This window comes from Boeremia exigua (assembly GCF_020726555.1).
Source record: "Boeremia exigua strain MPI-SDFR-AT-0100 chromosome Unknown C7974scaffold_5, whole genome shotgun sequence".
In the NCBI taxonomy this organism is placed as follows: Eukaryota; Fungi; Ascomycota; class Dothideomycetes; order Pleosporales; family Didymellaceae; genus Boeremia; species Boeremia exigua.
Window position 1 is genome coordinate 1,761,363 of NW_025763522.1, and position 15,132 is coordinate 1,776,494.

General features: G+C 62.7%; 6 protein-coding genes across 6 annotated transcripts; 3 read left to right on the plus strand and 3 right to left on the minus strand.

The window, feature by feature from the left end:
* The first annotated feature begins 53 nt into the window (after nt 1-53).
* C7974DRAFT_173184 (LMBR1-like membrane protein-domain-containing protein) lies at nt 54-2,441 on the plus strand. Its single transcript, XM_046136195.1, has one exon. It carries the CDS (start codon nt 279-281, stop codon nt 2,376-2,378), a length of 2,100 nt encoding a protein of 699 aa, XP_045998280.1. The 5' UTR covers nt 54-278; the 3' UTR covers nt 2,379-2,441.
* On the minus strand, nt 2,441-5,586 carry C7974DRAFT_173149 (uncharacterized protein). Its single transcript, XM_046136192.1, has 2 exons — nt 4,888-5,586; nt 2,441-4,842 (listed from the first exon to the last, which is right to left on the minus strand). Exons 1-2 carry the CDS (start codon nt 5,429-5,431, stop codon nt 2,504-2,506), a joined length of 2,883 nt encoding a protein of 960 aa, XP_045998281.1. The 5' UTR covers nt 5,432-5,586; the 3' UTR covers nt 2,441-2,503.
* Nucleotide 5,587: 1 nt separating this feature from the next.
* C7974DRAFT_173413 (uncharacterized protein) lies at nt 5,588-6,724 on the plus strand. Its single transcript, XM_046136197.1, has 2 exons — nt 5,588-6,086; nt 6,139-6,724. Exons 1-2 carry the CDS (start codon nt 5,711-5,713, stop codon nt 6,636-6,638), a joined length of 876 nt encoding a protein of 291 aa, XP_045998282.1. The 5' UTR covers nt 5,588-5,710; the 3' UTR covers nt 6,639-6,724.
* On the minus strand, nt 6,457-8,597 carry C7974DRAFT_173336 (glycoside hydrolase). The gene is made up of 2 exons (XM_046136196.1): nt 8,225-8,597; nt 6,457-8,112 (listed from the first exon to the last, which is right to left on the minus strand). The coding sequence occupies exons 1-2, from the start codon at nt 8,473-8,475 to the stop codon at nt 6,783-6,785; spliced, it is 1,581 nt and encodes a 526-aa protein (XP_045998283.1). The 5' UTR covers nt 8,476-8,597; the 3' UTR covers nt 6,457-6,782.
* A 645-nt stretch (nt 8,598-9,242) lies between these two features.
* C7974DRAFT_392905 (adaptin N terminal region-domain-containing protein) lies at nt 9,243-12,443 on the minus strand. Its single transcript, XM_046141724.1, has 6 exons — nt 12,307-12,443; nt 12,138-12,261; nt 11,394-12,093; nt 10,888-11,352; nt 9,736-10,845; nt 9,243-9,683 (listed from the first exon to the last, which is right to left on the minus strand). The coding sequence occupies exons 1-6, from the start codon at nt 12,314-12,316 to the stop codon at nt 9,588-9,590; spliced, it is 2,505 nt and encodes an 834-aa protein (XP_045998284.1). The 5' UTR covers nt 12,317-12,443; the 3' UTR covers nt 9,243-9,587.
* A 96-nt stretch (nt 12,444-12,539) lies between these two features.
* Nucleotides 12,540-15,100, plus strand: C7974DRAFT_392910 (MBOAT, membrane-bound O-acyltransferase family-domain-containing protein). Its single transcript, XM_046141725.1, has 6 exons — nt 12,540-12,971; nt 13,021-13,464; nt 13,509-13,598; nt 13,645-14,222; nt 14,296-14,642; nt 14,690-15,100. Exons 1-6 carry the CDS (start codon nt 12,550-12,552, stop codon nt 14,714-14,716), a joined length of 1,908 nt encoding a protein of 635 aa, XP_045998285.1. The 5' UTR covers nt 12,540-12,549; the 3' UTR covers nt 14,717-15,100.
* The last annotated feature ends 32 nt before the right edge of the window (nt 15,101-15,132 follow it).

Consider the following 15,132-nt stretch of genomic DNA (forward strand, 5'->3'; position numbering starts at 1 on the left):
CGGCTAATGCAGTCTAGCGGCTGCGGATGACGAAACGGTCCGGACGTCGAGCGCAGACGACACGTTGGGATGCTAGCATCTGTTGGAAGGTTGTAGGTCTCGGAACGGCCTGACAGTAGACACGAAAGGGCTGGATATAGGACTAGCATGTCACTCGGATAGCAGCCCAGCGCGCGCCTCGATTCCGAAACTCCCGGCGTGCGCCATCACCTGTTCGCCGAAAGTAACGCGTCTTCGCCAGGCACCGGGCGAGTCTCCCTCCTCCCCCATAACTCACCATGGCGACGACGACACCCGCCGACGGGCCCCCGTATGCGATCGCGTCCTCGGCCGCCGGCTCGACGGCCTTCTTCGTGCTCTCGCTGTTCGCCATCTGCGGCCTCGTGCTGCTCCTGCTGCGATACTACCTCCCGCTGCGCACCACGCCCGCCCACGTCACCGTGCCCGTGTTCCTCGCCATCGCACTGCCCGCCAGTATTGTCGTGCTGCTGCCCATCGACCTCGCCAGCAGCGCAGGCACCGACACCGATGGCGCGCGAGGCATCTGGCTGAGCGACGCCGTCGTGTACAAGTCGTGGCGCATCGTGTACTGGCTCACGTTTGCGCTCACGTGGGCGATTCTGCCGCTGCTGGGCGAGTACTGCGACTCCGGATACCGGGATCCCAAGGCGAGGGTGCGGTATGCGCTCAGGAGCAATGGGCGGTACTGGGCGATTATGCTGGGGTGTGGGATTGTCGGGTCGGTGTATCTGATCTGGTATAACGGATTCGAATTGGATACATTCAAGTCGCTGGCAATGGCGTTGGCGTATACCTGGGGTCTGATATTGGGCATCTATCTCATGGGACATGGGCTAGTGGCATTCCCGAGGAGCTTGTTTAGATACGCGAGCATCACCGGGCGGCTCAAGAAGATCCAGGGTCACGCCCCGAAGGTGCATGAGAAGCTGGTTGAGGCGTTGGAGAAGCTCGACCAGTATGAGCATCAGGTTGTGCAGCTTAAGCAGCGGAAGAACGGCACCGCAAAGGAGTTTCAGGAGTGGATCGATGAGCTGGCAGAGAAGGGCAGTCTGCCGGAGAGTAGGGCTGGCACTGTCGGACGCTCAGGCGCAACGACGATTCCACCGGTCATCACGGAACGATATCTGGCGGACCTGACACGGAAGCTGAAGAGAGCACGACACGCCAAGAACCGATTCGAAAATGAATGGGACATCATCGTCCGCAAAGCCATTCGCACACAAGACATCCTCGACTCGAAAGCCAGCCAACGTCTTGAATTCAAGAACTCGGCCTACCCAACCCCGCAACACTGGCACTCCCGCCTCACCGTCCTCACCCCCTACACCCGCTACCTCCTCCACGTCCACGTCATCCCCGCACTGACCTACTTCACCTGGGTCATCACGATCCTCGCGTCCATCAGCATCGTCTGGTCGGAGTGCGTGCGCGAGCTGCAAGAAATCGGCGGCCACAAGCTGTCCATCATCGGCTGGACCGTGGTGCACCGGCAGTCGTCGTCGCGCTCGCAGATCGGCTTCGGCGGGCAGCTCATCGCCGCCGCCTGGCTGTGCTACATGTGCATCTGCGCCTTCTACTCGCTGACCGAAGTGAAAATCTGGGGCAACCGCGCGCTCGTCCGGCGCAACACGTACCAGGAGAGCGCCACCTGGTACGGGCTGCAGGTCGCCAAGCTCACCGTCCCGCTGAGCTACAACTTCCTCACCATGACCGACAAACCCATCTGGACCCACACCATGTTCCACCGCTTCCTGGGCCGCCTGATCGACCTGTCCCCGCTGGGCAAGAACTTCTCCGCGTTTTTCCCCATCTTCATCCTGGTCCCCGTGCTCGCGACTGCGTTCGGCTTGTACGCCAAGATCCGCAGTGTATGTGGCTTTGCGGATCTGCTCGACGACGACGAGGACGCCGCGCAGGCCGGGTTCGCCGGCGAAGGCTCGTGGCGCGAGGGCCGCGCCCTGATCGACCGCGAGATCCACGGCGCGAGCGGGAACGTCCTGGGGCTGACGAGCCGCGCGGCGGCCGCCCCGGTGTCGGCGCCGGTGCCACGCTACACGGATATACCTACTGGCGAGCCGAGCAGCATCGCGGACACGGTGTCGGAGGCGCCGGCGCCGCGCGCGCGGCCGGAGAGGAGGCGCGTCGTTGAGGAAGAAGAGGACGAGGGTTTTTTCGAGAGCTTTGCGAGTCGCGTGAAGAACACGTTCGAGGCAACCGACTTTTCGTTTTCAAGGCCCGCGTGGATGGGCGGCGACGACGAGGTGGATGCCGGGCGGCGGGCGCGGGGGACCGATTCGAACGAGGGGTTCCTGAGTCTGTTTGGGGGCCGGGCCGAGGAGGGGCGCGTCCGGCTGTAGTGTCGTATTGTTTTCTTGCATTGCGCGGCATGGAAGGAGTTTGGGATGCGATTTCGCTTTTGCGCGGCTAGACTAGACGTTGTAATACCAGTATTTCATACACGACCACACTACATATCCTGTCCCTACTTCAGCAGCCCGCACATGCACCCGCAGTCCGGCACGGGACACATGGCGTGCCGCGCAAACCAATCCCGCGCATGGTGCCCGTGGAACCCGTGCGTGCAGTTCATGCAAAACACCATCAGCCGCGCCTCGAGATCCTCGCCCTTGAGCGTCTCCGCGCCCCCGGGCTTCGCCGGGTCCGGCGACCCCAGCCACATCATGCACAGCCCGCAGCGGGGCATCTGGGCGCCGCAGTTGGGACACGCGAGCGCGGGGCTCGAAGTCGCGTGTTTCCCCGGCGCGGCCTTGTGGAGCAGCGCAGACTTCGGGTTCGCGGGGTGCTGCGGGTGGTAGGGAGCGCCGGTGACAGGCACGAGTCTGCGGGCCTGGGCGCGGGGTTCCTTGCGCAGGGCGAGGTTGTGGTGGCACTGGGCGCAGCGAATGGCGATGCTGGGCTGGGCGGGCTTGTTGCGGGTGCTGCCGGCGCGGGTGACGCTGCGCGCGTTGTGCTCCTTGGTGTAGCGCGTGCGCTCCAGGAACGTGTGCCACTGCTGCATGTGGTCCAGGTAGATGTCTTTCCAGAGGTACCAGCGCGGGTCCTGGATGTAGAGCGGGCAGGCGCGGGAGAGCAGCAGCACGGCGGATTGCAGCTCCGAGGGGTGCGCGGCGATGTGGACTTGCAGGAGGTCGAGGGCGCGGGTGGTGAGGCCCGTGAGGAGGAGCCCGGAGATGGAGCCGCTGCGGATGTGGGATGTGGTTGTTGTGGTGAGGAAGTGCGAGAGGGGTGCGTCGGGGAGGTATCGGAGGGCGACGGCGACGCGGTCGACGAGTGCGAGGGATGGAGTGTTGACGACAGCCGTCCAGTCGGCGCTGATGAAGTACGTGAGGAGTGATTTGAGGTACGGGTCTGTTGTCATATCCGCCATCCACGCGCAGGCTTCACGCTGCTGGGCGGGCACCCCTGAGAAGGGAGAGGCGCAGGCGATGACAGCACCAAGCCCTATGTGGTCCTGGGCAAGCTTGCCCTGCTGGAGGGCTGTTCGCAGTAGCGACAGTGCGATGTCCTTGTGGCCTTGGAACACCGCCAGAACAACTGCTTTCAGGGCCTGCCCATCTGCGATTAGGTTCTCGCAGTTCTCCTGCACACCCTTCTTGTCAAGCGGCCATCCACACAGGCTCAAGCAGAGTTGTCGGTTCTCGGGAAGCTTCGTCACAACGCCTTCAAATGGCGGGAACTCCTTAGCCTCCACGATCTCCTTCACCGCGTCTCGGAACATGGTCTGGCTGGTGTTCGCATCGGGGTCAATGCGGCGGTCGTCGTACATTTCGAGATCGTTGTTCCAGATGGACTCAATCCCGAGGTAGTTCAGTTCAAGGCCGTTGCCCACCATCCCATCTGCCAGAGCGTGCGTGTCCATCCGCTCAACAAAGGTCCACACATCGGCCAGCCAGGGGTCGTTCGCGACGATGGCCTTGTTCTGAGCGCATCCCAGAGAGTAGCCTTCCTGGCAGCGTCGCTTCGAGCCTTGCATGAACGCGAGATAGTCGGCCAGGGGCACTTTTACGTCTGGATAAGCCAGTCTGAGGATGTCCTCACGCAGTCGTGGACTTGGCTGCTGATCGTCCAGGCCCAATTTACTCACACTCTCGGACAAATCTGCTGGCCCGAAACCACCCTTTCTACTCAAAGCCTCGTTCTGGATCTCAGCAAGATCCTCCGCTACGGTGCCATGGCGGCTTCTCGGTCGGGCGACGGTGGTGCGATCTCTGTAGATCTCCCCAAGCGCGCTCACGTTGATACGCGGTGCAGGTGGCGGGACCTTCATGACCTCGATTTCTCGATTCGCGTGTAGTGCCAAAGCACACTGCCCGTCCAGCGGACTGCCGCTCGTCATGAAATCGTACGCCATGACGCGATCCTTTTGTTTCTGCGGGAAGGTCTTGCTGTGCCATGGGTGGCGTAGATGATGCGAGACCTTTGTGTAGAACGGCGACGACCAAGCCCGAGCCATGGCAGTGTCAGCCGTTGACTTCAGTGTCTCCAGCTGATGCGAGTGCTGGGCGAGTTCCAGTATCTTGAACTCGCCCGTGTTGGCAAGGACACCGAACGTGCCTCGCTTGGTTCCGGAGTACCTTAGGCTCCAGATACTCGCAGCCTGGCTGTTGTCGACGATGGGCTTGAACTCAATGACTGCACCGTTGCTGTCGCTGCGCTGCTTGATCATGCGCTGGTCCCACACAGTCACAGCAGGGTCGCCTGTGGTCCCCGCTGAGAGGAAGTAGTTTTCGTCCAGAGGGTCAATGGCGATGTTGTGGACCTGTTTGGTCTGGATATTCGCAATGCCCTGCGTTCCGGAGTCTGCGTACGGTTAACCAGAGTCAGAACAGCCTCGAATATAATCACCTCGAAGGTCGTATATCCTAACATACTGCCTCTGGACACCCGCAAGAAGCGTTTCCGGCTGGCTGTCGAAGAACTTGATGCTGGACACAGCCTCGGAGCTCGCCAGTTTCCTGTACGGCTCGTCCTTGCTTGTGAATCTTGCATCGCCCATGTTATAGATGTTGAGACAGACATCATTTCTCACCCTGTCCAGCCCAGTAGCCAGGAGGTTGTTGTGACTGAACGCAATGGAGTTGCACTTCCTCTGGTGTCTAATGGGAAAGGCATGGAGGAAGTCGCCCTCAGGCTTGCTCGGATCCAGCTGCACGACGTGTGCCTCGCCAGACGCTGAGCCAATGGCGACCACATCGGGGTCTTTCTTGGACCAGTCAAACGCCGTGTAGTTGGGCAGCTTGTCGCGGACCAATAGCTGGCGGTAGTTCACCTTCGGCCCGTCGAAGCTCTCAATCTCGCACAGCCGCAGCCGGTTGCCTGCGACGTCGATGATCAGGAACCGCGGCTCGTCCTGGGTGGAGTGCGGCGACCACCTGATAGCGGCCTCCATTATCGATCAAGTCCAAGTCACGGTGGAGTGCCAGAGACTAGCTCTGGGCTCATTGGCCAAGCCTCAAACAACGCGCTGATGCCGAGAAAGTAGCATTGGCTTGATTTAGATTTCACATGCGTCTGTCTACAAGGGACGACGCGTCCATCACGAGACGTGGTGATGGCCTCCCAATCGATAAGCCGGCAAACTCCGCCCCGCTAAAACTTTCCTACCGCCAGCACTTTTCCATCCGTCAAACCACCGCAAACCACCGCAAACTCACCAAACCTCACAACCATGTCGCAGAAACGCAAACACGCCGACGCGGTCGACGCCGCCGACCTCGAAGCCGCCAACCCCACGACAGCCAAGAAACCGCGCTCATTCCCCAACGCCGCCAAAACGCGCCACAAGCGGCCCAATCCCGCCAAAGACAAGGACTCCGAGTACGGCGCCACCGCCAACGCGCTCAAGAACCGCATTCGCGACTTGAAGCGCTTCCTCGCGCACGTGGAGAATGTGCCCGCGCACAAAATGTCGGCGAGCGCGCGCGTCGAGCGTGAAAGGGAGCTCGAGGCGTGCGAGCACGAACTCGCGGAGAAGTCGGCGCGCGCACGCGAGACGGAGCACAGGAAGAAGATGATTGGGAAGTACCACCAGGTGCGGTTTTTCGGTGAGTCTGGGGTCTGGGTGCTGGCGTGTGGTGGTGTGTGCTGATTGGGCAGATCGACAGAAGGCGAGTAGGGTGCTGCGGCGCGTCGCCAAGGAGCTCAAGGCTGCGGAGGACGAGGAGGAGAAGGCCGCGCTGCAGAAGCGGCTGCACAATGCGGAGGTCGATGTGAATTACGCCGTGTCGTATCCGCTGATGAAGCCGTATTCGTCGCTGTATCCGACGGCGAAGAAGACCAAGGGGGAAGACGACGGAAAGAAGGCGGAGGAGGTCGACGGGCCAAAGGGCGACGTCATGGTGTGGAAGATGGTCGAGCAGGCGATGGCGGACGGCACGCTGGAGGAGCTGCGGAACAGCAAGAGCCGCGACGAGATTCCGGGCGCGCCGCCGAAGAAGAGCAAGGCGAAGAAGGCGAAGCCTGGGAAAGACACGCCTGCGCCGCCCAAAAAGACGTACGCGCCGCTCGAGATTCCGAAGAACAGGCGAGAGGCAAGAGCGGCGGCAAGGGAGGCCGAGGCCGAGGACGAAGATAGCGACGGCGGGTTCTTTGAGTAGCGATGCATTATACCCGAGAAGTACGACAGCGCATTGCAGGACTAAACCGCAGACAGTGAAACGCAGGCACCCATGAACGCAGACAGCCTATCAACGTAGACGGCCTATGAACGCATACGGCCCATGAACGCAGACCTCCCTATCCTACACCACACCACCCACGCCCTCCCGCTCATACACCCGCAGCGGATGCCCCTCCGTATTCCACACCCACCGATCCCTCCCCCCGCCCCCAACCTGCCACTCGTCGTCGCCGTCCGCGAAAATCAAATAGCAGTACTTCAGCACCTCGGCAAACCAGAAACTCTCCATCGTATCCGTCGCCCCGCCTCCCCCCACCTGATCCACGTCCCTGACACTGCTCCACGCGCTCCCCGCCCGCGCCGTGCCGTTGATGGCCACAAACGCGTCCCACGCCCACTCGCGGTACCGCTCGTCGCCCGTCGCGCGCCACGCGTAGTAGTAGCCCTCGACGACCTCCGGGCGGAGATTGTACGAGGCGTCGAGGATGTAGAACCCGTGGCGGGCGAAAAACGGCTCCTGCCCTGCTGGCACGAGGGCGGGGTCCCATCCGAAGCTCTCCGGGCCGATGCGCGTCGCCGTTGCGTTGTAGGTGGCGTGGCACCCGTCGACGAGCGCGAGTCCGAAGTCTCGGTACGCATCGACCCCCAGCGTCTGCGCGCCGAGCAGGAAGTTGCCGCCCGCGAAGCACGCGAGGTGCTGGCTCTGCAGGAGGCGCTGGGTGCCGTTGAAGACCGCGAGGAACGTGAGTTCGGGCCGCGACTCCGGATGCGACGCCAGATGCGCAATGCTCGAGTCCGCAGCGGCCTGCCAGCGCTCGCGCAACAACCCGAAGCGCTCCGGGTCGTAAATCCACGTTTTGAGGAGGTACTCGTAGAAGCTGTCCGCGCCGCCGACCCACCCGCCAAACGCGTCCAGAAACTCGCCGGTCGTGGGCTCGATGTACATCCCCAGCAGGCCCGGCCAGGGCTGCGCCTCGGGCGGGGATGGGACGAGCAAGAACGCTTCCGCGGCGTTGGCCAGCGCCGCGTACGTCGTGTTGCGCGTCAAGTCCGATAGCCGCGTCCACTCGAGGATCAGCGTGCCGGTGGTAGCCAGGGAATTTGGTTCGCGGACGGGCGTGCGCGCGGACAGGTTGAGCGTGTTGTACGGCACGCCGGAGGGCGTGTCGAACGCGAAGCTCAGGTTGTTGGCGAGATGGACTGACTGGTCGAGCAGCGCGGCGACGAGGGCCGGGTCGTCGGCGAGATGTGATAAGGGGCCCGAGAGGAGGTCGTAGCCCGACAGCAGGCCGCCGAGGTACCGGATCGTGGTTTCGAACAGCGAGACGGGGGTGCTGGTGTGCGCCCAGTCGATGGTGGGGATGTGCGCGAGGATCTGGGCGACGGTTTGTTGCTCGCGCATGAGCAGCGCGGTGCTGAGCGCGTCGACGGCGGAGGCGCCCCAGCCGTTGCTGGCGAGCGTTAGCGAGCGTCGAGTGCCAGCGAGCGGCGTCTGGCAGCGGGCGTCTAGCAACGAAGCGTCTGACAGTCCTCTATTGCTGCGCGGGAGTGGGATATATCTACCGCGAGTTCCCCGACCCATTCGTCACAGGCCTCAACTCATCATCCGGAAACGCGTATTCGTAGTACGCCGCCCAACTCGTTCGGAACGTATCAACCACGGCCTGAGCGCGCTGCGCCGACGGTCCGTACCCGGCGTTTGCTGTGGCATTTGATGTGGCATTGCGAGGCGCCGGGGCAATGGCAGTAGCAGTAGCGAGGCCGCCAGCGCGCAGGACGGCGGCGGCGAGGAGCCAGACAGCGGGGCGCAGCATAACGAGTGTATTCACAGTCGCCTCGACTCGACTCGAGTGCTTTAAGGGCCGCGGGATGCGGGCGGAATGCAGCTGTCTTGCTTTATACGCAGGTGCGTGGTGGAGGGTGTCTCACACTGTACTGTACTGCACGCATATCACGCAGCGCACACCGCAGTAAATCAATAACGCGAGCCACTGTACCGTGTTGCCGCTATACTATATTATACTATACTATACTGGACTATACTATACTATACTATATCCTACTGTCCTGCACTGTCCCGCACTGCATACCCTAGCGCGAACCTTCGTCGTGAGCGAACCGCACCGCGTTGTGCGGCGGTCATGATGTATATATGCAGCCCCCCTCCGTGTGCGCCTGGGAGATTGCGAGCGGCACTGTGGTGGTTGTTGGGCGCCGGGGGTGGGACGACGTGTGTGCGGCGTGTGTGCGGCGTGTGTGCAGCATGTGTGCAGCATGTGTACATCATAGCATGTGACGACACCTGTTGGGGTGGTGTGAGGGCAGTGTACTTTGATGTCATGTCACACAGCGCGTGCGGCGATCGTGCGTCAGTACCCGTGTCGTCGAGCATCAATATCCGTACCCGCCAGCACGTGCGGTTGCCCATCGCCCGCCCCGCCAAGCCCGTGCTGCAGCGATCGTGCACCACAGTACCTACATGTGCGGTTGGTCTCGCGCCGGGCTCGCTGCGGTGCGCCTCAGGACTCAAGACAGCAGAGGCCCTTCTCAGTCGCACGCGCACATTAATCAGGCATGTTATGTGGTGTGCCAGCCCCTGCACACTTCCATACTGTGTAGGATGCGGGGAAACCCTATAGGAACTAAGAAGATGCGGAGTGGAGTGGGCCGAGAAAAGCGCCGCTTGGGGCGGTGATCGGCGGGTGGCTGGGTGCTTATCTGGACGACGTGCAAGGGTTCACTTTGCGCATGGGTTCACGCATGGGTTCACGCCATGCGGGTTCACTTTACGCATGACTTCACGCATGGCTGGACAGGACTTGGCTTCACACATGTCTCACGCACGTCTTCACCACATGCAAGCAGAGCATCAGCAGCTCATCATTCCATTGTCTACACCGTCTACACCTCCGCACACCTCCGCGCGCTATGTAGGCTCGGCCCAATCGACCTGTTCCTGCGCCGGACCGGCGGCGCCCGCATATCCGAGCTTGAGTCTGAGTCTGAGGCGCGCGGGCGGGGCCTGGTTTACACATTAGCACAACCCCTTCAATGACAGTGATTACGCGACGTACCCCGTTGACGGACGTGACCCGCATCTGCTGCGTGGCGTCCTGGCCGGGCGCGAGCTCGGCGGCGCTGATGGGCTGCAGCTGCAGCTTCTGGCTCTTGGGGACGGCGGCCTGCAGGTTGACGGCGGCGAGCGGGGTGGCGCCCGTGTTGCGGAAGCGCGCGAGCAGCTGCACGGCGGTGGCGTCGCGCTTGAGCTGGAAGGTGATGGCGAGGTTGTTCTTGTTGTACACGGGGTGCGCGGGCGGGCCGGCGGGGGCCGGGGGTGGCGGGGACGACATGCCGCCTAGCCCGCCGAGGAGGTCGTTTGAGGCTTGTGGGGGCGGTCGTGACTGGGGCGCTGGTGAGCTTGACGGGCCGCTGTTGAACAGGTCCATGATGTTGGCGACGTTCGACTGCGGGGGGGACGTCGTCTGGGGCGGCGGCGATGTCGCTCCGCCGCCGCCGAGGATGTCTGCGAGGAGGTCGTGGTTCTGCGATGCAGCGCCATTTGTGTCTGGCGCGCCGGAGTCGCCCATGAGGTCGAGGAGCAGATCCTCGGTCGCTGCCTGGGCAGGTTTCTTCTTGATAACGCGAGACTGCCGCTTCTTGGTGGCCTCACCCAGCACACGCTGCTCCTCGCGGATCTCCGGAGGCGGCATCTTCTCGAGCACTCCCTTCCTCACCGCATCGAATCCAAAGAGGTTGGTGTACTCGACCGCGCGCTGCTGGCTCTCAATGTCGAGGTTGGAGCCGTATCTCTGCAGCATTCTGCGCAGGCGCTCGACCTGGGCGGGGTCGCTGAGTCGTGTCGTCAGTTTTATCGAGGCTGTGATGATGTATTGCTGGACGACAAGGCCCGCGTAGCTGCTGTTCAGGATGGTCTCGAAGAGGTCGACAATGTCGCTCTCGCTCACCTCCTGCACCAGCTCCTCCTCTTCGTACTGTCCTCCCCGTAGGAGTGCGTCACCATACTCTCCGATAACCCAGGACCCGGCCAAGATTAACCCCTCCTGTGTGATGTCCTCCTTCAATGCGGCGTAGAGCTTTTGTACAGAGTAGGTCTGGAGGTCGGTGGTGGTTGCAATCAGTCGAACAAAGGATGACAGGATCTGCTCCTTGACATAGTGGCCAGCCTAGAAACGTCAGCGGCGTTCGAATACAGTCATCGCACTCACCAGTTTCAGCACGCGAAGCATGGTGTCGACGTGCCATCTCTTGTTCGGGGCGAATCTGTCGGCTGCGATTCCAATCTGCGACGTCATCACAGGCTTGAACTCGTTGTCGGCGACTTCGAGGAAGGCAAGCAGTTCGCGAATCAGCACGCGCACGTTGCTCTCGTTGATGAGGGTGAAGCTAAGGTCGAGGGCGCGTCTGCGGATGCTGATGTCGGGGTCGCGCAGACAGTCGAGGATGGTGTTGCGGTGTCGCTGGACGGCGTTTGGCTCGACTGCGACGACCTTGTTGAGGGTGTTGAGCGCAACGTATCGTATGTTGTTGTCTCTGTTGGAGAGGAACTTTCCGAGGATGTTGACGCCGAGCACGCGCAGGCCCGAGTCGGCCTCGATGTCGAGGATGGTCAGCACGGCCTCGTAGAGGATGGAGTTGCCGACGTTCTTGGACGAGTCTGTGTTGGTAGCAACCTGCAGGGTCAGCGTGGTTCTCGCGTTGTCAACCAACGTACCTGGGCGAGGATGTCGTTGATCTGCTCGCTGACTTGGGCGTCGCCGCGGGCCAGGACGCGTAGCAGCTGCAGGATCTTGCACTGCACGAACGGGTCGGTGATGCCGGTGACGTCGTGCTCGGGCGCATAGCCGGACGAGGAGAGGCCCTTGAGGGTCTTGACGAGCCCCGGCACCTGGGGCCGGAAGATGTCCCTGATGCCGTTCTCGTCGTCGTCGGCCTCGTCGGCCTCGCACAGGCTGGTGATGAAGGTCAGGCCGCACAGCAGCACGCCGTGGTTGCGGTCCTGCAGCAGCAGCTTGGCCTTGTCCAGGAAGTGCTCCTGCAGGTCGGGGACCTTGCGGCAGATCTTCATGGCGCACAGGGCGGCCTTGCGGCGGATGTAGGGGTTTGCGCTCGCGATGATGGTCTCGACCTCGGGGAACAGGTCACGCGACATCTCGACGGAGGCGATGTTGCCGAGGGTGCACAGGGCGAGCCCGACGGTGTACTGGTTGGCGTGGTTGAGGTCGTTCTTCAGCGAGTTGGTGACCAGGGTCAGCACCTCCTGGTTCTCGTCCAGCAGCAGCATGGTGCCCAGGTAGCCGAGGCGCTTGTCTGCGAAGCGCGGCGAGGCCAGCAGCTTCAGGCACTCGATCTGGCCAAAGTGCGTGCGCTCGCCCAGGGTGAACAGGTACAGCAGCTTCGCGACATTGTTCCGCCTGCAGCTCGTCAGCAGAGCCCCCCCGCTGGCCGGTGTACGCACCGCACGTTGGAGTCGTGGCTCTCCTCGCGGAAGCTGGCGCGGATGGCAGCGCTCTCCTTCTGCACGACGGCGCGCTCGTCGGCGATGGTCTTTGCGGCGCGCACATTGCGGATGAATTGCTTGACTGCAGATGCTTAGCAGGCGTGCCTGGCGGGGCGGGGGCGCGTACGGGAGGCCATTGCGAGGTGGCTGGGCCGCCGCCCGGGACTGGTGGGAAGAGCGCGGGAGGCTGCGCGGGGGAGGCGGACGGCGGGCGAGGTGCGGGTGGGCGATGCGTGCGGTGAGCTGCTGGACCTCGACGTGGACGGTACGGGAGTGTTGCGGCCAGGCCAGGGTCGCCAGACTAGCGACGCACTGACTCGCGGACGCGCTGCCCGCTGATGCGCGTCGATGCCCGCGGATGGCGCCGCTGATGTCAACACCGCCCGGTCAGAGATGCCCTGCGGTCGCCGGTGATGCCACTGCCCTGCTCGCGGAGCGCTGGCGGTGGACTGTCTGGCCGCCGCCACTGGCCCCGGCCTCACCACCGCGGCTGGCACGGAGCGCGCCTGTGACCTCTGAGCACCGAGTGACCCGGCCGATCGCTGGGCAATCCCGGGCCACCTCTGCGACTCTGCGACTGCGACTCTGCGCCTCCTTGCGCCCTCCCTCCCCATACACGCGCATCATGGCCGACCCTACCGCCATGGCCGACTCGACTGCCCTCGACCGCAACGCCCCCGCCGACGTCCACGCCCCGCGCGCCCGCAAGCCGTCGCGCATCGACCTGCTCCGCCCGCAGCTCAGCGACGACGCCGTCAAGCTGCACCTCGAGGCCGGCTCAGGGGTGTCGAGGTGCGCATACCATGCCCGCCGCCCATAACCCGCATGCTCACACCCGCAGTGGACGCACCACGCCCATCCCCGCCGACGCCCCGCCCTCGGTGCAGGCTGCCTCGTCCGCGCGCCGCCAGATCCGCGCCCAGCACAAGCGCCGCATGTTCCCGACCATCGAGTACGTCGACCGCGTGTCGCACTTCGACCCCGCCAGCGACTACCGCGACTTCCGCGGCTTCTTCGTGCTGTTCTGGATCGGCCTGGCCATCATGGTCATCACCAGCATGCTGCGCCAGGTCAAGGAGACGGGCTACCCCTTCCAGATCCGCCAGTGGGACCTGTTCAAGGAGAAGGTCTGGGAGCTGGGGCTGGTCGACGGCGCCATGGTCGCCAGCACCGCCCTCGCCCTGCCGCTGCAGAAGCTGTTCCTCGGCCACGCCCTGCGCTGGAACGGGCTCGGCATGGCCGTCCAGAGCCTCTACCAGGCCCTGTGGCTCGCCTTCTGGTGCACGTACGTGGGGACGTCTCGGCGCATGCGCCCGCTGACCATGCCAGATACCCCTTCATTCGCGACTGGAGCTGGACCGCCCAGGTCTTCTTCACCCTGCACCTGCTCGCCATCTTCATGAAGATGCACTCCTACGCGTGAGTCCCACTTACGATAACGACATCACACCACTAAACCCCCCAGCTTCTACAACGGCCACCTCAGCGAGACCCTGCGCCGCCTCAACGACCTCGACACCCCCGAGAAGGCCAGCAAGGCCGCCGCCGTCCGCTACCCCAAGCCGCGCACCCACCTGCACGAGATCCCACAGTCGCCCAGCCAGAGCACCCCGGACGCCGCGAACCAGGAGTTCCTGCGCCAGCTGCGCGAGGACCTGGCGTTCGAGCTGTCCTCGCCGCTGGGCCACGTCTCGTACCCCGAGAACCTGACGTTCGCCAACTGGGCCGACTACATCTTCTGCCCGACGCTGTGCTACGAGCTCGAGTACCCGCGCGTGGCGTCCATCCGCCCGCTGGAGGTCTTCTGGAAGGCGCTGGCCGTGTTTGGGTGCATCTTCCTCATGGTGATTACCACGGAGGAGTTCATCCTGCCCGTGCTGGACGAGAGCGCGCTGGCGCTGCACCACAGCACGGGCGCGGGCGAGTTCGCGCTCGTGCTCGCCGAGACCATCGGGCGGCTGCTGTTCCCGTTCATGATTACCTTCCTGCTGACCTTCCTCGTCATCTTCGAGTACATTCTGGGCGCGTTTGCCGAGATCACGCGTGCGTTCTCCCCCAACATCCTACACACCCCTAGTCCACAAACACGAATTCCTTGCTAACCGCCATGTTGCAGGCTTCGCAGACCGCCAATTCTACGCCGACTGGTGGAATTCCTGCGACTGGCTCGAATTCTCCCGCGAATGGAACATCCCCGTGCACCACTTCTTCCGCCGCCACGTCTACAGCGCATCCAAAAACCACCTCTCGCGCCCGCTCGCCACCCTCATCACCTTCCTCATCTCCGCGCTCGCCCACGAGCTGGTCATGGGCTGCATCACGCGGAAATTCAGGGGCTATGGGTTTTTTGCGATGATGCTGCAGATGCCGATTGTCATGGTGCAGCGGAGCAGGTGGGTGAGGGGTAGGACGTTGTTGAATAATGTGCTGTTTTGGTGTAGTATGGTGTTGGGGCTGAGTATGGTGAGTTGCTATTATTACGCTTTTGGGGGTGTGGCTGACGCTGGTAGATGTGTGCGCTGTACGTGCTCGTGTAGTGCAGAGGCTCTGAATGGAGATGGAGAAACAGGTAAAGATGCAGATGCAGATAAACATGCAGATAAACATGTAGACGAAGACGTAGACAAAGAGGTAGAAGCACGACACGGCGGCGTTCGAGATACCATAGACCTGGGTTCGGCTTTCGTGGTTTACATAGACTGTACATACACCCCTCTCAACCACTTGCCGCGCGCGTCTCATGCCGCGGGCTGGCTGGCGTAACCATCCTCTTGTGCAGACACTGATGCTCCACGTGAACACGGTGACTGGGCCATCTACGACTCCGTCATTCTGCATCTGCAACTGCATCTGCGATTCCACTCACCACGGGCAACACACCCAACACCCAACACCCACGTCACGTCACGGTACATCACGCCCCACCCCACGCCAAGGTCAAGTCAAATCAAGT